The sequence below is a fragment of the Diabrotica virgifera genome, chromosome 9, assembly GCF_917563875.1.
Source record: "Diabrotica virgifera virgifera chromosome 9, PGI_DIABVI_V3a".
Taxonomy (NCBI): Eukaryota; Metazoa; Arthropoda; class Insecta; order Coleoptera; family Chrysomelidae; genus Diabrotica; species Diabrotica virgifera.
In genome coordinates, this window is record NC_065451.1 from 64,264,948 (window position 1) to 64,289,756 (window position 24,809).

General features: G+C 33.9%; 1 protein-coding gene across 1 annotated transcript in view; it reads right to left on the bottom strand.

Annotated features, from left to right (window-relative positions):
* Positions 1-222: 222 nt before the first annotated feature.
* The window catches only part of LOC114336190 (uncharacterized), a 39,140-nt gene continuing 14,553 nt past the window's right edge, over positions 223-24,809 (bottom strand). The window contains exons 2-3 of the mRNA XM_028286521.2: positions 16,140-16,231; positions 223-1,956 (exon numbers count right to left, since the gene is read on the bottom strand). Coding sequence (XP_028142322.1) covers positions 1,459-1,956; positions 16,140-16,231 — 590 coding nt within the window. The 3' untranslated portion in view covers positions 223-1,458. The remainder of the gene's footprint in view (positions 1,957-16,139; positions 16,232-24,809) is intronic.

Sequence of the window (24,809 nt, forward strand, 5' to 3'; positions counted from 1 at the left end):
GTTGCCATGTGACCATCACAGGGCTTTTTATTGAAGTACGCACTTTTAAGGCATCTATATGATATGTAAAGGGTTTTTACCCAGATATTTTTCTTTTGTGGCTCAGCTAGCATCCAGTTTATCGAACATTGATGATGATTTTTTTTATAAAAATCGAAAACGTTTTGTTGTGATGTAGCCCTTCTAAGGGATTTTAATAAAATTTTATACCTTTTACAAAGGATTTTTTTTTTAATTTTTAGAATCGTTGATAGATGGCTCAAATAAATCGCATTTTCCGACTATAGCGCCATCCTTCAACAATTCTAAAAAAAAGTTTCGAGTAAATGTTACTTATTTTTTGAGGAGGAAACTCAATCTGCAATAAAAAACGGGGGTTCCTATTTAAGATTTTAAAGTTAACTCTCACCCCACCTTCAGAGTGTGGAATGAAAAATCCTGTTTGGTGTCATTCTATAGATTTTTGAAAAATATTAAACACGTGTTTTTTAGTTTTTCATTTGGAAGTATATTTCTCGAGATATTAGACCGTTTCTATAATTTTGCTATGGTATCACGATATATCGTTTTTTTCGATTATAGCGCTATCTATCCACAATTCGCTTATGAACTTGTTTAGTGTCATCGCATAGATTTTTGAGAAATATTTAACACATATTTTTCAGTTTTTCGATCCGATGTTCATTTCGCGAATTATTCGACCTTTCCGCTACTTTTGGGACACCCTGTATATAACACTCATTCGTCATGAAAGATCACCTGTTTTTCATTTAAATAAAATTGTTCTGTTCATCATAAGGTACACTTTAAAAATAATCTACTTACTAAAAAAATACTTTTGCAAACTAAAATTTGACTATGTTCAATAAATTTTAAAAATTATTTTTCAGTATGAATTTATTTCTGTTTATGAAGATTAGATGGTTCTGTTCGGTGTACACAAAACTTAATAGAAAACAAATAATAATAATTTCACAGATTTTACACTTTATCTTTATAGTGCCAGTTCTTAAATACAAATGGCTCATTAGTGATTATCGGTCAGAGATCGGATTTCTTGCTGATATGAGTTTCTTTGCAGTATTATAAATGATAAAACGATTCATTTAATTTGTAATTTTGGGTGTCGATTACAGTATATATTATGTTCCTACGTTTCTAATATCTTTTAATGCTTTTGTTAATAGCACACCGTGACTGTGCGAAATGTGTATTATGCACATTCCATATAGACCGCTGTCGCAGACACACAAACACACAGATTTTCTGTTAAACTATTAATTACCCAATATGTGAATTTGTTATTAATAAATATGTTGTTTCCAATTTATCTCTCAAAATGATCCAATAATTTTTTGACAAAAATACGTTTATGTAATATAAATTTAATTTTTGTTCTTTCCCGAAAAGCTAGGGGGCCACGGCCCCCCCTGCCCGTGTGTATGGGCGCCTATGACTCTAAACATAATCTACAAAATTTTCAGAATTTGGGGAGTTTATTATTGACGACTGTGTGGATGAAGTGTGATGGGGGTAGAGTGTTGGCTGGCAATTTAATAACCCTTTATCTGCTTTCATGATGACATCCATAATAGCATGTTGCACGCCCTTCCGCACTGCAGGAGAGTACTTCCGTACTTTAGCAGAAAGAAACTTGACAAATGCACCTATTTCATCTTGTTCAGATGGGCCTTTGTTGAGGTTTTCCGCAGCATTTTTTAAAATTGAAGAGGCACTGCTCATCGTTTCTGCAGGTGAAGTATTCTTCTTATGAAGACGCTTTTTAGCAGCTGAAGTACCTCCGTTATTAGTTGCACGAGATCTTGATGGATCAGAGCGGAGTCTTAAAGATGAACTGGATGCTGATGTTTCTTTTTTTCGGTGCGCTGCTTTTTTTGAATGCAATTCCTCTGCCAATCCATTTCTCAGTTCTTCTGTGTGTAGATTCTCATTTTCCTGAAACACAGATAATTATTATTGTTTTAATTTTCACGTCATCGGTGCTTAAGATCGAAAACACGTTGTTATACAAGCACCAATACACTCGGGTACCGAGCTTTTTAATTATAAATGCCATTTCAGTAGTACTGTTTTTATTTGTTCTATTTGATAGAAATTACGAGTTTATGTTCGTTGCTATGACAAAGAGGCACGGAAAAAGCAACAAATCCCAAAACACTGGCAAAGTAGCCTTGTAGTGCCAATAAACAAAAAGGAAGAAAACGTCAAATGCGAAAATTATAGAACAATATGTTTATCATCGGTGTGTTTTAAAATATGCACGAAAATAGTAGAGAAGAGGCTAAGACAAGAGGTAGAAAAAGAACTGGGAGAAGAAAATTATACAAATGCGAAAATTATAGAACAATATGTTTATCATCGGTGTGTTTTAAAATTATTATTACATCCTGTCACCGTGTCACAAAGAAAATTGTCCAGTGCAAGTACATGTAATAATAATTATTACATGTACTTGCGCTGGCCAATTTTTTGTGTGACACGGTGACAGGAAAATACAGCGTGTTTTATATGTTCCTTCATGGGTATTCTTTCATTTTTCCTACTGTATATATGCAATGGTACACGCAATAGAAATAAAAATCAATTACCTTTAAAATGGTCTACTGATCAAGGGGTTCCCAACCTTTTATGTCTGGCGACCCACCTTCTGATGTTTTTTCATATTCGCGACCCATCCCTCAGTTATGATGATATAAATGTACGTTTTTCAGCTACAGTAAGAGCTTCGCCGCGACCCACCTGAAATCCGTCCGCGACCCACTAGTGGGTCGCGATCCACCGCTTGGGAAACGCTAGTCTACTGTATAACGTTGTACGACTTTTTTTTAAAGAGATTATGGCTTTTCAAGTTTTTATACTTTTAACAATTTTTTATAATAGGTATAGGTAATATAAAAATAAAATAATATTATTATATAATATATTATATAATATTATATTATTATTACATAATACCCAATATAAAAAAAATATTATTTTTTACGATTATTTTTGAAATTTCTCATTATAACTTTTTTTCTTCTACATTTAGGTATATATTATATTATATAATAAAAAAAGCTTATTTTGTTTACTTTAAAATGGTGTATTACAAAAAATTCTAGGATTATTTTTGAATAAGATATTATTTTTCAAAATGTAATAAGTACTTGCAACGATTTTTGATTTTAGGATTATTTTTAAATTTCTCATTATAACTTTTTTTTCTTGTACATGAATATTATACTATATATTGCTCATAAAGAGGGCTTACTTTCTGTTCTTTAAAGTGGTGTATCATCTATATTTAAATAATGGAAACCGAGTGATTCTTTGACATTTTTTTTACCTGTATTATTTAAAATTATTTCTTTTACAAAAATTAGTCTATACTTAATAAACATTAGTTTTAGAAAACATCACTTTAGTTAAAATTATTTAAACGTTTACATTTAAAAATTTTCAAAAACAAAGTCCATCTCTTCGTTAGCATTAGCTTCAATATCTTCCTCTGACACCTCAGTTATCTGAGTTCCCACAATTAGTACCCATGCACATGCACCCTTTGCAGAATATTGAACAACTAATTCCTATCTTCCTACAACCGCAGCTTTTTGTACATCCTTTGGTACATTTACATGCTATTTTTTCAAGCAAAGCAAGCAAAGGTGCAGGAGCTTTGACAGTAAATATTGGAATTAAACCATATTTTGAAGTTTGCCCGGCCGAGTCAAGTGGATTACCTATTATTAATATTATATTATATAGTATTACCTATAAAAAATAAGATTCAATCATAACACACAATCACATAAAAAAGTTATAATGAGAAATTTAAAAAATAATCCTAAAATCAAAAATCGTTGCAAGTACTTATTACATTTTTAAAAAACATATCTTATTCAAAGATAATCCTAAAATTTTTTTAATACACCATTTTAAAGTAAACAGAATAACCTTTCTTTTTTATTACATATGTATATAATATATACCTAAATGTAGAAAAAAAAGTTATAATGGGAAATTTAAAAAATAATCGTAAAAAATATAAAAACTCGTTAAAAGTATAAAATCTTGAAAAAGATAACCCCTTTAAAAGAAGTCGTACAACATTATACAGTAGAACATTTTAAAGGTAATTGATTTCAATTCCTCTTACATGTACCATTGCATGCCTAAAGTTGCATAGAAAAAAGTTACAGAACAATATTTGCGAAATAACAAGGAAAATTGCCCAAAATTTCTGTGAGTGGCGAACTTTGAAATCATATTTAGAAAACTGTAAATCCTAATGACCTCTACCAAACATCATTTTAAAGAGAAAATATATTAGTTTTTTTTCTGTGAAGCAATGTCTATACCTATATCCCCGTGGACAAAAGTTATGGGACAAAAAACAAAATTTCTTTCTTTTGGGTTTCTTTGTGCTTTTTCTTTTGAATATATTTTTGTAAAAAAAAAGTATCTTTGACTTTAAAAAGTTATATTTAGATAGGAAATTTAACCAGGAACAATTTTTATGTAGACGTGTTTGTACCAAAAGTGCATAGAATTCACCCTAATGTAACCTGTGCCCAGGGACTAATTCACCCATTTCTCAAAAACGCACCCCTTTAAATGGTAGCACTCCGCGGTTTTTTCATATATAGAGATTCATTGACCATATGAAATAATAAAACCCCGTTAACGTTGTAGTTCCTTTCTATAGTACATAATCAATAGCCTAATAATAGGATATCAAAGATCACAGCCAATAAAAATAGAAGCCTTATTGTATGCGGATGACATAGTCCTTATAGCAGATTCCATGACCAAAATGCAAAAACTTATGGACAGAGGAAAACGAGAAATTAAAAATGAAAATTAACATCGAGAGAAGTAAAATAATGGTCATCGGCGAAAAGGAAGAAAATTACTTTATGGACGCACTGTATGAGAAAAGTTTAATTTCTTCTTATTTTAATATCTCAATAGAAATATTTAATTATCTGTTATCAATGTTATTTTAAATATTAGAGATTATTAAATTTACTTTCTATTTGATAGTATGTAGTTTTAATTTATAATTGGCATTCTTTTGTCATTTCATTTCGAAATCGTGTCTAATACATACGTTGCTTCATTTCCAGTAACTACAAATGAACCAGCGATAAAGCTTGCATTCCGTCTTCTCGTCTTATAGAAAAATGAATTAACAATAAAGCCTGCATTCCACCGGCTCCTCGTCTTATATGGACTGATAATAAACCTTCCACTCCACCGGCGAAGCTAGGGCAAATAATCCCCGAACAAAAAATCTCCGCAAATTATCCCTGGACAAAATATCACCAGACAAAAAATCCCCACAAAAAATTCCAGACAAATAATCCCCTCAAATTTTTTTGGACAAAATATCCCCACAAAAAATTCCGGACAAAAAATCCCCAAGAAATATTTGCTGCTGAATAGTTGTATCTATAGTACATTCTTTCACGGTTTTTGCTGTAAATTTTAAAGAACCGCTTGGATTGACATGAAATTTGGCATACACATAGCTAACATGTCAAAGAAAAAAAGTGATATGGTGCCGATGTGTGCTTTTGCCTTGGGGGTGACTCTCACCCCATCTCGTGGGTGAAAACATATATGTCCAAGGCAAGTCCCGAAATGGATAAACTGACTAATTTTAAGTAACTTTTGTTCTATAGAGTTTATTCACCAAATAAATACTGTTCGAGTTATTTGCAAGTGAATATGTTCATTTTTGAACAAAATAACCACGTTTTTAGACGGTTTTTCGCAAATAACTCAAAACATAAGCATTTTGTCGAAAAAAATATTCTTAGCAAAACTACAGATAGCCTATAAAAAAGTGAAAAAAAAACGGTGTATTAGGTCTCTATACCTAGCAAAAGCAGAGTTATAGCGAATGAAAAATAGGTTCATATTCGAAAAATTCCAAATAGAATAATTCAATGTGAAATATCCAAATAATGAAGCATTCTTCGGGAAAACACATTACAACTTTTTTAAAGTGTTTAAAAAAAGATTTATTTCTCTTTTTATTACAAAAATTATAGCATCAAATGTAAGCAAGTTACACTCAAGATAAAGTTGTTCCCTTTAGTTTTGGCAAAAAAGAATCAGGAGGATCACCCCCGAATTAGCAACTTAAATAAAATTAATCGTTACCGCTTCACAAGTTACTTTACTTATGTTGTGTTTATATGATCTGTAAGTTCCATCGATTCAAAGTGCTTATTTTTGAAAAAATTTGGTTTTTTAATTAAATTTAAATTTTTTAATTTCAGTAAAATTTTTAAAAATTTTAATTTTGAAAAAAATGCTTTTTTTAAAAATAACTTAAAAATTGTTAGATACCAAAAATCTTAAACAATAAAAAAAGTCGGCTTTACTTTTCTGAATACTTTGTATTTTTTTTGTTTTTCTGTAAGACAAAAATTGGTTAAGATTCGGTGTTTCTAAATTAGCATACACTCATGATAAGTGACTCGTTCAAGCCCTTTTAACTACAGCTCTTTCAAAAATAATGACTTTGAACCGATGAAACTTACAGATCATAAAATATGATCAATACATACGCGAGTAAAAAACTTGTGAAGTGGTAACAATTAGGTTCATTTCAAATGCTATTTAGGGGGTGATTTTCCCGATTTCTTACCAAAAAAAGGGACCAACTTTATTTTGAGCGTAACTTGTTTACTTTTGATGCTAAAAATTTTTTTTAAAAAACAAAAATAAGCATTTTTTAAACACTTTAAAAAAGTTAAAATGAGTTTTTCTCCAAAAAAGTGCTTCGATTTTTGGTTATGGCACATTAAAATATTCGATTTGGAATTTAACGAATATGAACCTATTTTTCATTAGCTATAACTCTGCTTCTGCTATGTATAGTGACCTAATATATACACCACGTTTTTCACTTTTTTGCGTGCTATTTATATAAGAATTTTTTTTCGACCAAATACTTAATTTTTAAGTTATTTGCGAAAAACCGTCGGAAAACTTGGTAATTTTGTAGAAAAATTAACATATTCACTCACAAATAACTCGAAAACTATTAACTTGGTAATAATAATATCGTATGGCATTTTTGCCGGGGAAATCCTTTCGGACAGTTCCGGCGCCATTTACATCTTTAATCCTGTGTTAAGTAACTAGTGCCGATGTACACTAGCCCAGGGGGACCGACGGCTTAACGTGCTCTCCGAGGCACGGTGAGACGGCTCGTGTCATTATTGGAAATGAAAATGGTTTGTCTTTGGTAGGGCTCGAACCCACGTGCACTGGCATATGAGGCCAGCGATTATGCCGTTACTCCACGGCCGCTCACGGTTATTTAACTTGGTGAAAAAACTTTATAGAACAAAAGTTGCTTGGAATTAGTCATTTTATCCATTTCCGGACTTATTTCGAACATATATTTTTCACCCCCAAAAGGGGGTCAAACTCACCCCTAGGGCAAAAGCACACATCAGCACAATATCACTTTTTTTCTTTGACATGTTACCTATGTGTATGCCAAATTCCATGTCAATCCAAGCGGTTCTTTAAAATTTAGAGGTTTTGCAATATTTTACCTTTAAAGAACGTACTAGTATCAAAACAATTAAATTTTTTTCCGAAATCTCATTACACTAATTTCAATTCCAATGCCAGAACCACGCATTGCTTAGCCATGCAAGCTTCATCATCATCATCATCTTGGTGCTACAGCCCTTAGAGGGCCTCGACCTTCTCAAGCTTTCTACGCCATTCTGTTCTGTCCCTTGCTTGCATTTTCCAGTTGCCGACTCCGATCTTCTCGGCATCTTGTGTTACCCCGTCCATCCACCTCAGCTTTGGTCTACCCCGTCTTCTCATTCCCAAGGGTTGCGCTGTTAGAATATTTTTTATCATGTTCGATTCAGTGGCCCGGGCTACATGTCCTGCCCACTGCAGGCGGTTTCGCTTAATTACAGTGATAATATCTTTTCCACCAAACCTATGCTTGTAGATATTCTGCAGTTCAAAGTTATATCTACGTCTCCATATTCCGTTCTCACAAACCGCTCCGAATATCTTACGTAGCACCTTTCTTTCAAAAATCGATAGAGCGGATTCATCTGTTTTAGTTAGCGTCCATGCCTCTGATCCATATGTGAGAACGGGGACTATCAATGTTCTATACTAAGACTATATTCAGACTCTGTTAGCTAAGTACTTTGATAGATTATGATAACACCTGTTTGCAATTATTATTCGTCTTTTTATTTCCCCTGATGTGTTATTATTGGGGTTAACCGATGTTCCTAAATATATGAACTCTTTGACCGCTTCGAAGTTTTGGTCATTGATGATTAGATCTGCGTCAACATTTCCAGCTCTTGTGTTTGTGTTAGTCGCCATGAATTTGGTTTTATTTCGATTTATATGTAACCCCATTCGTTCTGCTGCTGCTACTAGCTCGGTTAGGATTTCCGCAGTTCTCGCTCTGGTTCTTGTTACAATGTCCACGTCGTCTGCATATGCTAGAATTTGGACAGATCTATTGAATATTGTTCCCCTGCTATCTATAGCGTCTCGTACGACCTTTTCTAATGCTACATTAAAAAGTTGACACGCCAGCGCATCTCCCTGTCTTAACCCCCTATGTATTTCAAATAGGGTTGACGAGTCGTTTTGAATTTTTACTGCTGATATCATCTTCGCCATTGTCACTTTTATCATACATATGAGTTTTTTTTTGGAATTCCTAACTCATTCATAGCGTTGTAGAGACTTGGTCTTAAGACACTGTCATATGCAGCTTTAAAATCGACAAAAATATGGTACATATCTATGTTAAACTCTTGCGCTTTTTCCAGGATCTGTCGTAGTGTAAAGATCTGGTTAATGGTTGAACGTCCACGCCTGAATCCTGCCCGATATTCTCCTAGAAATGTTTCGGTATAAGGCTTCAATCTCTCGTGCAAAATGTTTGACAATATCTTGTATGCTGTATTTAGGAGAGTTATATTAAGCCTAAGCTCCATTCTTCAGGCATTTGCTCCTCAGACCAAATTTTACAAACAATTTCTCGCATCACATTGGTGAGCTGCTCTCCACCGTGCTTAAATAACTCTGCTGGGATGCCATCGCTGCCTGGGGATTTGTGGTTTCTTAGTTTTTCTATAGATATTTTCACTTCTTCTACCGAGGGGGGTTCCACGAGTTCCTCATTTCGGTATTCCAGCTCTATATTGTTAGTAGGTTTCCACTTCCAGTAACTGTCGAAAGTGCTCTACCCATCGTAACAGGATATCCTCTTTGTTGGTAAGTAAGTTACCTTCCTTATCATTACATTGCCATGCAAGCTTATGATTCAATTAATCGTCCAACACTATCGAATGCAATGATCGAGCTGGGCGTACCCAAGATACTAACTGCGGTAACGCAAATGTGTGTAAGTAACTCCTTTGCTCAAGGTAGAATAGGGGGGCAAATATCAATTATTGCTTTCTGCGTAAATTCTGGATTGAGACAGGAATATCCGTTGTCCTCATTGTTGTTTAACCTGGCCTTATAATTATTTCAATAAAATTATCCAAAAATCAAACCAAACATAGCTGCTCGGGGAGAGGCCTGATGGGAGAAGGAAAAAGTAGGACGACCTAGAAAAAGGTGGAGTCAGAGAAGATCTGGAGAAAATGGGAAATAGTAGCACAGGCCCGACAAACATGGAAGGCAATAGTAAATGCGGCAAAGAATCTCGAAGGGTTATAACGCCACTGATAATGATGATGAATAAATATTTTTGGCGTTAAATTTACAAAAAGGAACAGGTTTTTTTGCACCCACGGCCTTAGGCTCTTTCCCCATATCTTCCACGATTTTTGAAAAAAAAAACTCACACTCTTTTGTCATGGAAAATTAGTCCAGTCGGGTTAGACGAATAACAGGCCTAACCTTGCATTAGGAGCTGCCCCAAATTTTATTTTTCTAATCTTTAGAAGGGGTCAATAGTAGTGTAAATTTAAAATCTCGACTGACTTCCGCCGTTGCGTTAGCCGCCATCTTGATTTTAAACGAGAACCGTTTTTGCTCAATATCTCCGCCATTTTCAACTTTTCGACAAAAAGTATAACAACCAAAATGATTGAAAATGTGATTTTCTATCATTTCTATTGTTACAATTTTTTCGTGCCGTCGATATTTTCCGAATTATGGCGGAAAATAGTGACAGTTAGAGCATAACTATTGAATTATCTCGTTTATTATTAGTTTTACGACAAAAATGTTCCTATACAAAAATAGAGAGAATTAAATTATACATACACAATTTTAATTTCTTTCATTTTTTTGGTTTAAGTTAATATTTAAGGTAGTACGTATACATACGATAATGGCGCGAGCGTAAAACCTGATTGATTTTGTAGCAATTGTTTTTCTTCAATATCTACGCCATTTTCAACTAAAATTGTTTGAAATATGATTTCCTACAATTTCTTTTTAACAATTTTTTTCATGCGGTTGATATTTTCCGAGTTAAGTGGGAAAATAGTAAAACGTGGTGGGGGGAGCATAATTACTGAATTGAATCTTGTTTCTAAGCTGCCCAAATTTTATAATTCTTTCCTTTAGGGGAGATCAATAATAGTGTAAATTTAAAATCTCGACTGAATTCCGCGGTTGCATTAGCCGCTATATTGATTTTAAAGGAGAACCGTTGTGTTGCTTAATATCTCCGCCATTTTCAACTTCTCGACAAAAATGGTAGGAACTAAAATTGTTGGAGACTCCTACAATTTTTTATGAGATCAATATTCTCCGAGTTAAGGGGGAAAATAGTGGAAGCGGAGGGGAAGCATAATTATTGAATTTATTATTAAATTTACGACATAATTGTACATAAACAAAAATAAAGAGAATTATATTTTATACAATTTTTGGAACTTCCAATGAAACACCAACCAAACTAAGTACATAAAAGACATAAATAATAACTTATTATATGCATTAGGTTCACTTAATTTTACTAACTAGCGAGTTTTATTGGTTGAATTTGTTGTCGATAATTAAGTTTCATGTCAGCTAACATATTTTAATATTTTAACATTTTTTTTTTAATTTTGGACCCTGTTGGGGGAATTTTCCCATTCCCTCCGTCTCGTAGATACTCCGAAGTGTTCATCAACAACGATATGACCAAAGAAGATTTGCACGTACAGAAAAAAATAAGACAAGTTGGCCATGAAGAAGCAAATAAGGGTAAAAATGTAAAAGTAAAATTTAATAAGCTAATAATAAATGGGAAAACAATGAAATGGAATAAAAACAGTAACCAGCTAGAGGAAAGTCCAGAAGGGAATCCAAAAAACTAGCACCTGAAAAAAACCCACAAAACACTTCACAAACGATGACGGATATGGCAAAGAAAAAGGCAGTGAATAAAAATACAAGAAATAGAGCGAACACAACTGACAAGACCGAAACTGACACAAGAGAAACCATAGCCATTGGAGCATGGAATGTAAGAATCTTATATGAAAACGGCAGATTAGAACAAGTAGACCAAGAAATGGATAATTACAAGTTGAAATTTATTGATTTAAGCGAAACACATTGGAACGGCAGCGGATCAACTCGAGTAGGAGACCAAAAATTAATATGATTTATTCTGGGAATACATCTGAAAATGCGAAACACGAAAAATGTGTAGCAATACTTTTATCTCAAGAAGGAAAAAATGCTTTAATGGAATGGGAACCATCATCTGAGAGAATTATTTGGGCTAGACTCAAAGCAAAGTACTATAACCTAATAGTGATCAACGTCTACGCTCCTACAAATGAAAATAATGATGCAGAAAAGGAAGAGTTTTATGAAAAATTGCAAGCAACGTACAATAATATAAACAAAAAGTATAAAAGAGATATAAAAATGATAATTGGAGATTTCAATGCCAAGATTGGCAATGATAATATAGGATATGAACATGTGATGGGAAAAGAAGGTCTAGGAAGGAAAAATAACAACGGAAATTGATTAATTGAATTCTGTGAACAGAATGAGCTCATTATAGGTGGCAGTATTTTTAAACATAAGCAGATCCACAAAGAAACTTGGAAATCACCGGGTGGTAGATATAAGAACCAAATCGACCATATACTAATTGAATCAAAATCGAGAAGCTGGCTACAAGATGTCAGGGTCTTAACCCCTTCGGTACGGTGATGCACCCGTGTGCATCATGCTTGACTGTCCGCTCAATACGGTGATGCACACGGGTGCATCATGAGTTTTCGTTCGCCATATACGGCGGGCCACCATCTGAATCATATTTCAGGTATTTTTGTTCCGTCCGAATTACCTTATTCAAATCTAAAAGTGGGGAAACCACGCCCAAAAGTGGGTGATGTCCAGAAGGAGATTAGATTTAGTTAATTTGATTGGTGATAAAGTAATAAGGTTGTTTGGATGTTTGACTGATGGGATTGTGTGGGAGGTGAAGTTACTGTGTTGCTGTTTACAACTTACCTTACTATCCCTTGCAAGATAATTCGGATGGAATTTCCCAGATTATGAGACTGGGGTGATATCAAGCACAAAATAATCTGGGGAATTCCATCCGAATTATCTTATTTTTGTTTTTTAATAATTTTTGTTTAAAATGGCATTTTATGGCTATGGGATTTAAAAGCTTTATGGGATTTAAAATTTAATAAAAATAGATTTATTTCTAAAATTAGTGTTATTATTCCATTAACTTTAATTAGTTGTAGTGTGATACTGTATTTTAACCGACCGCGCGAAGCCGCCCGGAAAGCGCTCGAATCCGTATATAGGAGCCGACTTGACGAATGACAATCCGACACGAAGGGGTTAAGGGGTGCAGATGTGGATTCGGACCACATGCTTATCAGGGCCCAATTAAAGATGAAACTAGCCAGAGAAAATAATCACAAGACTACCAGAAGAAAAAGATACAATGTAGAAACCCTAAAGCAAGAAGAAACAAGGAAAATATTCACTGACAGACTTACAGTAAACCGAAATATACACCACTGTAATGGAGGTTCTGTGGAAGAAATATGGAAAAACTTCAAAGAGGTCATGATGAAGACAGCAGACGAAACAATCGGGCTGAAAAAAAGTGAAAATAAAAAATGGATAACTAAAGACACGTTACAGCTTATAGAAGAAAGAAAGAAAATAAAGAAAGACATATTGCAAAAAGAAGGAACAAGGGAAGAAGAGATCCTTGAAAGAAAATACAAAGCAAAAAACATAGAAGTGAAAAAGGCATGTAGAAACGATAAAAGGAATTACATAAACGAAATGCTAAAATCCGCAGAAAAAGCAGCACAAGATAATGATCTACGAACACAATACACGATTATAGGAAACCTAACAGTCAATCGAGTAAGAAGTGTAAGAAAATAAAAGATAAACAAGGAAAATTAATTAAATCTGAGAAAGTAATAACTCAAAGATGGAGAGAATACTTTGAAGAAATATACGCCAAACATGACCGAACCCAAGAATTGGATGATCAAATTGAAATACAAGAATTAAAGGTTAACACTGGGGCAATTACAAGAGAAGAAATTGCCAAAGCACTTAAATTATTAAAGAATGGCAAATCCGCAGGAACAGATAATTTACCTATCGACCTGATAAAAGCAGACACCGAACAAGCCATAGATATGCTACATAAACTTCTAAATAAAATATGGATTAACGAAGAACTGCCACAAGAATGGAAAGAGGGACTGATAATAAAAATACCAAAGAAGGGAGATCTGAGTAACTGTAAAAATTGGCGTGCAATAACTCTATTAAGCGCCACATCCAAGGTGCTAACAAAAATTCTGCTCGAAAGAATGAAAGAAGAATTGGACAAGAAACTGAGAAGTAACCAAGCAGGCTTTCGTGCTAAACGCTCCACTATAGATCACATATAAAGAAAGATATAAATTTAAGTTTTATCGACTTTGAAAAGGCTTTCGACAGAGTCAATAGGGAACAAATGTGGAAAATTTTAAGACAGTATGGTCTACCAACAAAAATTATTAACCTGATCAAACTGTTTTATTATGGGTATAAAGCTAGACTAGAACACGAGGGAGCAATCACAGAAGAAATAGATATTGAAAGCCGTGTTAAACAAGGTTGTATCTTATCTCCTACGCTGTTCCTTATCTTGGTAGACTGGATTATGAGGAAAATAACGGATGATCAGACAAACATTAGATGGAACCTCTTTAATCAGCTTGAAGATCTTGAATTTGCTGATGACGTCTGCCTGTTAACAGAACACAGAACTCACATGCAAACAAAAGTCGATAAGCTAACACAGTACTCTGACATGATTGGTCTCCGGATAAATACAGAGAAGACAAAAATCTTAAAAAATGATAACCCGCAAATTAATAAAATAAAAATAAACGACAAAGAAATTGAAGAAGTAGAGAAAGTCACTTATTTGGGATCAATCATGGAAAGAAAAGGAGGATGCATGAAAGACATACAAGCAAGAATAACGAAGGCACAATTCGCCTTCAATGCGTTAAATAAAATCTGGCAAAAAAGTGAAATAACAGAGTCAACAAAAATCAATATATTCAATACTTGTGTAAAAAGCATATTACTCTACGAAGCAGAAACTTGGATGCACGACGAAAGCACAACAAAGAGACTACAGACTTTTGTAAATAGGTCCTTAAGAAAGATCTTAAAAATTTACTGGCCTAATAAAATAACGAATGAAGAAATATGGAAACATATATGACATATATCAGACAGAAGAAATGGAAATGGATCGGCCATACGTTAAGAAAAGATCCTAGTAACATCACAAGACAAGCACTCGAATATCAACCTGAGGGTACAAGGAAGAGGGGACGACCAGATAATACTTGGAAGAAAACAGTAACCAGAGAACACAACAGAATCGGCTTAAGTTGGGGGGAAGTGAAAAACAAAGCAAGAAACAGAGGAGAATGGAAGGAACTGGTACGCAGATTAACCAGACAATAAACACAAGACGCGCTTAGCTGGCCACCAGCCGTCTTACACTATCGGCCAAGAAACGCAGATGCACCCAATACTCCACTAGGAGTGATGGTCCAAGAGAGAGAGAGAGAGATTGACCCCCCTAAAAATTAAAAAAATTAAATTTGGGGAAGCTTGTAATGCAAGGTCAAATGCTATCCCGACTGGACTAAATGTGAAGTTTTTGGCATGGAGTTTGAATTGGAATTCGAAATTTGGTAATCGAAATTACATTTAATGCTTAATCTTAATTGCTAATCATTATTTGCATGCCGAAAGAGGTTTCATGGCGACTGCTATAACCATCATGCACTGAGGCTGACAAACATTTGCGTCGATTGCATTCACGGAAAAACTTTTAAAGAACTATTCGGCAGCAAATATTTCTTAGGGATTTTTGTGGGGATATTTTGTCCAAAAAAATTTCGGGGAATTATTTGTCCGGAACTTTTTTTGGGGATACTTTGTTCGGGGATTATTTGTGGGGATTTTTTGTCTGGGGATTTTTTGTCCAGGGATAATTTGTGGGGATTTTTTGTCTGGGATTATTTGTCCAAACCCTCCACCGGCTGCATTCCAGATCTGGAACAACATCAACTTTACCTCCAGAAGCTCTATATGGAACTGCAAGTTAAGCGTTTTATGAGGACATGGCCTTCAGCCACCTTTTTACATTTGGGCCTTCAGCCACCCTTTTTAGTTTTGAGCATTCAGCCACCTTTTCACCTTTGGGCCTTCAGGCACCTTTTTTTAGGCCCTTAGCCATTTTGTACAGGACTTGCTGTAACGTAGAGGCAAGTCTATTTATTTCTTAAATAAAAGGTTTATTTAAATTTTTGGTTCAGCTTTGATCTCCATTGTGTTCGTTCTTGCTGTTATTTGTCTTAGGGATTAGCCGAACTACCTTTGTCAGTAGTGATATCCATGATTGTCTTTTTGGTGGTGAAGAGGAGACACTTTCAAAGATTTAAAAATGGTATAACCCACGTGGTTAGAACCCTAGAACAAGATCCACACAACATTACACAAAATTGTCAGAAAATACGGGATGAAATTGCCGATTATTGCATGCATGAGGGTACCGTAGAAATAGTGCTTAAACGTATAAACTCAAGTTTACTTACTGTCACCATTGTTTGTCGCGGAGTATCCTGATCTTCAAGCGATTGCATGGCAGCATAAGCAAACCATTTACTTTCATATGCTTCGTCTCTACCTAAAAACATATAATTTACAACTTGATGAAATATAATTGATGCTTTCAGAGTTTATGTTTTAATCAACTCACCCTTTTCTATTCCAGCGGTCCCTGTGGAGACCTTTTTCTTTTCGCGCCTAAAGGATGCAAATTTTCCTTTTACAGTCTTCTGGTGACATGTACATAATGTCACCTATTTCGCGCCATACATCATCTTAAGTTTTTTGGAAATGATCACGGTCTTTCGGATCTCAAAGGATCCCTCTTATTCTGATAAGTCAATACATTTATTCTCGGACAACTGTGCCGTCACAGAAAACTTGGGTTCACGCCGAGAAATATACAGTAAATTCAAACTGGGAACAAGTCACACAATCTCGATGCGACTCCTCCTCCTCCTCAGTCGTTTCCTCATTGCTGAGTGTCGTGATTCCCTATAATACGAGCAACTATCTCTTTCCATCGGCTTCTGTCCTGAGCTTCCCTCATGGATTCAGAGAATGTTTTTTCAGTGGCTTTCTGTACTTGATCCGTCCATCGAGTAGCTGAGCGACCTCTACTTCTGCGCCCTTCAACGTTTCCCGAAATTATAAGTCTCTCAAGATTATCATCACTTCTTCTTGCAATATGGCCGAAAAATTTTAAGACAGTGGAGAGGCAAATAGAGGAAAGTCCAGTCTGAATATTAAGCTCTTGGAGGATTGAGTGATTTGTTCTGTGTTCCGTCCATGAGATCCGAAGCGTTCTTCTCCAGCACCACATTTCAAAGGCGTCAATCATTTCATTGTCCATGTTTCGGATCCGTAATTAAATATGGGAAAAATTAAGGCACGCACTAATCTTATTTTGGTGTTCTTCGACAAGGACCGATCTTTCCAGATTTTCGATAATCGACTCATAGCGTTTTTGGCCATGCCTATTCTCCTACGTATTTCTGTTTCACAAGATCCTGTATTACTGATGTAGGATCCTAGATAATTGAACTCGTTAACCACTTTAAACTGGTCTAAGGCTCCTGTTGTCTGAAGTGAATTTGAATAATCTACTATCATAATTTTTGTTTTTTGTTTATTGATCTTGAGACCACATCTATTGCTTTCGGCTTCCACTAGCTGCAGCAGGCTGGACATTTCTTCTTCGGATGCAGTTATTAATGTTGTATCATCTGCATATCTGAGATTTGAGATCTTCTTTCCTGCGATAGAAATACCGCCATTCCATTTGTCGAGTGCTTTTCTCATTATATATTCCCCATAGAAATTAAAAGACTTGGAGATAGAATACGTCCTTGTCAGACTCCTCTACCTATTTTAAAAGGATCGGACCGATGGTTTTCAATTCTTATTCTGGTTTCACTGTTCTCATATAGGCTTTTCACCAGAGCTGACAGATGATCAGGAACCCCCATCTCATGTAGAACTTTCCACAAAACTGTCCAGTCTACACAGTCAAATGCCTTCTGATAATCCAGAAAGCAGATGATCATCGGAATTTTGAATTCTCGTGCTTTCTCAATGAGTTGTCGCATATTAAGAATTTGCTCCCTTGTGCCTTTACCCTTCACGAAGCCTGCCTGTTCTTGTGGTATGTCTATCCAGGTATGTCTGCATGCGACACTTGATGATTCTCAACAGAATTTTACTTGGGTGTGAAATTAGTGAGATGGTTCGGTAGTTACTACATTTTGTGGTTACGCCTTTCTTACGAATGAGAGTAAATAGTGCGGTACACTAATCACTGGACCATTTGCCGATTCTCCATACATGATTGCACAGTCTCCACATTAATTGGAGACCATGTTCACCCATGTTCTGTAAAAGTTCTGCCGTGATGTCATCGCAACCAGGTGATTTATTTCTTTTAAGGTGTTTTATGGCTTCATCGACTTCAGACCTTAGAATATCTGGATGCGACGACACGAACAGACAATATCACTGCGAACACCATCCAAATTGAACTGCGAATATCTTTTTGTTCATCCCAAAAACCGACAGGCCTTGGTACCTGACGAGCGACGAACGAACAACTCGCAAGCGGTTCGTCAGGCCATACAAATTAAATGAATATATCGTTCGCGAACAGTTCGGTTCGCACATGTGTACCCACCTTTACACATACAAAGGAGCATTAGACCAAGGGAGTAACAATTTTTCCAAGACACTCTTTGATAAAGGTATATAACAACTGATTTTGATCAATTTGGTGACAACACTATGTAATAAACCAAAATATGCAACAGATTAAACGGCAGTTTTTACTTACAAACAATGTTATATCGCTATTTGATTTGTTTGCTAAATGAGAGTTTATAAAGTTATTTTTTTTTATTTGTTGCTTAAGGTACTAGTACACTTTAGAAGACAAAAAATAAGCATTTTTCAAGATTTTTTTCTCAGAACCTTTATTAAAAATGAACATAAAACTTTTTACATATTAATAGATAACTCTTAGAGAATACAAACAAGAATGTGTGTGTACTTTGTACGCACGTAAGAAGTTATACTTCTACTACATATTATCTGATTTTTAAGACAATACCAAAAATTAAAAAAAAATAGAATAAAACGCACACAAACACAAAAATGCCACAAAGAAAAAATGATTTCTGAACGATAATAATTGTTGGCAAAAATTTTAAATACGCATTTTCTGAAAAAAAAATTATATAACAAATATACTTACAATCATAACATGCATAAAAAAATAAAAAAATAAAACTTGCATCGGGAATTGAACCCGTGAATTTCGTGGCGCTTTGATTCGTAATCGAAGCGTAGACTCACTCGTTAAATCCCACATTATTTATCATGTGGAAAAATACGGTAACTGAACGTTTTACTGTTTACAGTTGTTTTGAAAATTAAATTTTGTGGAAGAAAATATAAAAATATAACAAAACAGTAAGAAAACAATATATTAGATGAAGATTGGTAGAACTTTTGTTGGTAATCAAATTAAGTATGTAAATCAAAGCATTACATACCTACTAGATAAATAAATCTACGCCAAAAAATCATAATTTAAAAATAAAAATCGAACCTAATTTGGGATTTCTCTCTAAAATCCGCATTCTTGAGAAAATAAATGTATGTATTTCAACCTAATCCAAATGTATAATTACAATATGATTATAATAAAAACTAGTTACCAAATTAGAATGAGTTTTCCTTGTCCAAAATAGTCCAAAAGTCCAAAAATATAGGTATATGAAAACTATTTAAAAAGGCAGTATAACTATTAACTAACTTTTGTTTGTTGTTTCTTTTCACACAAATTTTAAAACGCAACAACCATAAATAATCTAACTACAGCTGTGCCACAGCCGCCATATTGAATAATTTTTGACATGTCATTTGAACATCCAATCAGAACAAAGTTATAATGCGCATGCGCCCGGTCGCTAGGTTTTACCATATAAAAATTCACTCTCTATCGCCGGTAAAGAAGTATAACTTCAAATATATATCTTTTTTCATTTATGAACGGTACATTAATATTGTCGAGGGCGCCAAAGTCGAGGCCTCGAAAAAAAGTAGTTCCGATGGCGGACAGTTAATCTCAGGATTGGGATCTCTGAAATAAAAAAATCGTACGGCATTTGAAGGTTTCTTATGTGACAATTTACCACCGTTAGTCAAAAATTCCGCAAAAAAAGATTTTACGGAAATTTTAAAAAAATTTGTGAAAAAATCGTTTTTGTACTCTCTAAGAGTTAGATATTAATATGTAAAAAGTTTTATGTTCATTTTTAATAAAGGTTCTGAGAAAAAAATTCTTGAAAAAAGTGATTATTTTTGGTCTTCTAAAGTGTACTAGTACCTTAAGTACACGGACACAATGGAAGCAGGTTTCAGCTTAGGGTCAATTCGCGCAGACTCGATTTTATATGTTTTCAAAATAAATGCACGTTTTTAAATGAAACGTACCTAGGTAAAGCAGGTTGGCGCAGGCAAACCGCTTTAATCCGCGTACTCGCTTTTACTCGAATGAGAATTTAGTTTATTTCCGCTTTTTGTCGCGCAGGTTTAGTGATTTTACAATGAATAAGGAGGCATTGATTGCTGCCGTTTTTGAAAGACCTATTTGGGACAAGTATTTGCTACTCTCAAGAGCAGCAAAATTGCGGTTATACAGGGTGTCCCGAAAAGATTGGTCATAAATTATACCACAGATTCTGGGGCCAAAAATAGGTTGATTGAACCTCACTTACCTATATACAATAGTGCACACAAAAAAAGTTACAGCCCTCTGAAGTTACAAAATGAAAATCGATTTTTTTTCATATATCGAAAACTCTCAAAGATTTTTGATTGAAAATGGATATGTGGCATTTATATGGCAGCAACATCTTAAAAAAAAATTTAAGTAAAATTTGTGCACCCCATAAAAATTTTATGGGGGTTTTGTTCCCTTAAACCCCCCCAAACTTTTGTGTACGTTCCAATTAAATTATTATTGTGGCACCATTAGTTAAACACATTGTTTTTAAAACTTTTTTGCCTCTTAGTATTTTTTCGATAAGCCAGTGTTTATCGAGATATTTTGAATATTTGTCGAATCCACCACATATTTGTATATGGTTAAGTACGATTATAGAGACCCGTTAATATACTACATTCGCTCTCGCGAGATTTTTTTTGAGACATTCGGAATAGGAAACGTACAACACAAAAATTCCTACCTCACACTATTAACTGCTAAAATCAACTCAAATCAACTTAATCTTTCATTAAAAAAAGAAGAATTATTAGAAATAGTGGGAGTGTCTACTAATCTCATAAAATTTTGTGAAGTTTATTTCTACAAAATATTTTTATTTTGTACAATAAATAATTTTCTCATTTGCTATCAATACATTATAATGGTTTAAATAAATAAATATTGATTGGCGTAAGGTTTATGTTATTTTTATGTCTGTTTACTATTAATAATATTGGATATGAGCAGGTGCGTTGGTTTTGTAGTAATTTCCAGTCACTTCTGACAACTGAATTTTTCAAAAAAGAAATTACTAACGTCAGTGTCAAAAAAAATCTCGCGAGAGCGAATGTAGTATAATCTGAAAATTTATTTATAATTTACATTTTTAGGTATATTTTGAAAAAGAAGCTACATCTCGATAAAAGGTGACTTATGAACAAAAGACTAAGAGGCAAAAGTTTTAAAAATACTGTGTTTAACTAATGGCACCACAATAATACTTTAATTGGAACGTACACAATCATTTGGGGGGTTTAAAGGAACAAACCCCCCATACAATTTTTACGTAAATATATTGAAAAAGAAGCCGCATCTCAATAAAAACTGACTTATCGAAAAAATACTAAGAGGCAAAAAAGTTTTAAAAACGTCGTGTTTAACTAATGGTACCACAATAATGAATTAGTTGGAACGTACAAAAAAGTTTGGGGGGGGTTTAAGGGAACAAAATCCCCATAAATTTTTTATTAGGTGGACAAATTTCACTGAAATTTTGTTTCAAGATGTTCCTGCAATAAGAGTGATACATGTCCATTTTCAATAAAAATATCTAATAGTTTTCGATATATTGAAAAAAATCGATTTTCATTTTGTAACTTCAAAGGGCTATAACGTTTTTTATGAGCACATTTGTACTAAGGTAAGTTAGGTTAAATCGAACTATTTTTGACCCCAGAATGTGTGGTATAATTTATGACCATTCTTTTCGGGACACCCTGTATAGTACGGTGATACAACCTACAGTACTGTATAGTAGTGAATGTTGGGTTCTGAATAAGAGAGAAGAAAATGCATTGGAAAGATGGGAACGGAGTGTGCTGAGAAAGATTTTCGGTGGTGTGAAAGTGGGAGAGAACGAATGGAGAAGACGGACGAATGCGGAACTTCAAGAACTGTTTGGGAAGCCAGTAATCAGCCATATGGTAAAAACTAGAAGACTTCGCTGGCTAGGACATGTGGAAAGGATGTCAGGGGACCGATGGGCGAAGAGTATATTGTTAAGAGGTGAGGGAAGAAGAAGGAGGGGTCGCCCGCGGAAAAAGTGGCTGTAAGCAGCCAAAGAGGATCTACAAAGAGCAGGCGTTGTAAACTGGAAGACAGCTGCCCTGGAGAGAGTAAAGTGGAGCAAGACAGTTGAAAAATTTCAAGCCATGGGCCCCTGAGGCCTGCAGCGCTATTATATATATTTGGGACAAGTAGGCCAGGAACCGAAGCTTTTCACCTCGCAATTTTTACAGAATGGATCGATTTGCTTGAAAATTTTAGAATAAGTAGTGGATAGTCCAAGGATCAAAATCTATATGATGCCGAAATGCGCTTTTACCATGGGGGTGGTTGACACCCCACCTCGGGGTGGAAATTTTTTATTATATTTTGACCGTAAAAGTTGATAAAAACGTTCATTCTAAGCAAAAAATGTTCTATACATTTTTTTGATAAAATTGATAGTTTTCGATTTATTCGTTATCGAAAGTGTTAGTTTTGTATAGAAAAAATCAATGTTTTTCGATATACTCATTTATGATTAACTCAATTTTTGCCGTAGTAAAATTTTTTTCAAACCCGGTTCTTGGGAATTAAATAACCTACAATTTTATATTGAAACATTTTTTCGTATCTCTGATGCTAATCTTTCTATTCTCAAGAAAATTGCATTTTTTGCCAAACTACAAAAAATCTTTATTCGCTTTTAACTCCAGTTTTTTTTTAAACTAATCATTCTAAGCCAGTCGAACTTCTAGAATCTATTAATAATACATAAATAAATAAGAATGAATAAGGCCAATGACTAGAAACACCGCTAACTTACATTATTATGCTTCCAATTGGATTTCTCCTTTTTTTTTTAAATATATTAATTTTTTAACCGTATTTTTTTTATTCTTTATCTTAGAACGTTTGGTAAAAATAATTGTGTAGGGTTTTACAAGATCTATAAGCCTATTAATATTAAATCTTTTTAAAATCCTCAGTCGCAAAAAGAGGTGACTTTGAAAGGGTTGGTAAAGGTGGTTTTTGCATGTTATTACAAGTTTTAATTGTCAATAGCTCACTCAAATTTGGCTATAGAAAAAATTTTTGCAAACCATGTTCTTGGGAATTAAATAAGCTACAATTTCATATGTAAACATTTTTTCGTATCTCCAATGCTAATCTTGCTATTCTGAAGAAAAGGCCATTTTTTTCCAAACTACAAAAATTCGTTATTCGCTTTGAATTCCATTTTTTTTTAAACTAATCATTCTAAGCCGGTCAAACTTCTAGAACCTATTAATAATACATAAATAAAAAAGACCTAATAAGGTTAATGACTAATTTTAATTAGGGTGGTGATTAGGGGGTTGGTTGCTCACTTTTTCGCTGAAAAAATGGGGACCGACATTCTTTTCATTATAAGTTACTTAATTTTTGAGCTAGACTTTTTTATTTCTGGAGATAGATATTTTTAAGTACTTTAAATTAGTTTAAACAAGTTGTCCTCGAAAAATGCATCGGTTTCTCGTATTTTGAGTTTAAAACTACAATATTTAGCATTTGACGAAGAAGAGCCAACATATAATAAAGTATAGCTCGATTACTATTGGTCTTAAAGAAAATTAAAAAAAAAAATGGTTTTGTTTATTTTTCAAAAGGTACATTTTTTTAAGTAAAGTTGTTTTCATAAAACGAAAACTTTTGGAGTTATTAGCAGACAATTTATAAAACATTGATTTTTTCGATATAAAACTAACACTTTCGATAGCGAATAAATCGAAAATTATAAATTTTATCAACAAAATGTATAGAACGTGTTTTGATTAGAATGAACGTTTTTACCAACTTTTGCGATTAAAATATAATAAAAAATGTGCATCCCCGAAATGGGGTAGCAACCACCCCTATGGTAAAAGCGCCTTTCGGCATGATATAGATTTTGATCTTTGGACTATCCACTACTTATTCTCAAATGTTCAAGCAAATCGATCCATTCTGTAAAAATTGCGAGGTTTTGTCTTATTTTATGCTTCATTACTTGGACTAAAGAGGGAGAACGATAGTTCACTTTCTTTCATTATCTTTTTTTAAGTTTTGAAACCGATGATGATATTTTCCGATTAAGAAAATGTATACCAACTTTTTTCTTTACAGTTTAGTCAAAACAGAATCAAAAGCAATCATATCGTCATCAGTGATGATAGAAGACGATATTTTGCTAGAAGTTGTAGACGCAATTGGCATCTCGTCCTAAGCAATATGCCCTCTGGTGTCTATTGCAGTAACTAAGCTATATAAGAGCCATTATTTATTTACTTTCACGTTGAAGGCATATTGTCATGGAGACTTTGTTTGTTTAATCACATTTAATTGTTGCTCAATATTACTTCATGACTAAACTGTAACATATTACTGTAAATTCATTACTAAACTAGCTGAAAATGCGAGCATTATCATAACGAAAACTTTGTTTATTTACGTATTTTAATTCATAATATGGAAAATTGCTATTATGAAAAGTAGTTTAGAATTAATAATTATGTTTTAATGTGCAATTATATCATTATAATTTAAATGTTATGAACTATAAAGGTAGTTTACTTTTGATCGAAATTCATATTTTTTATATACCTCGTATAAA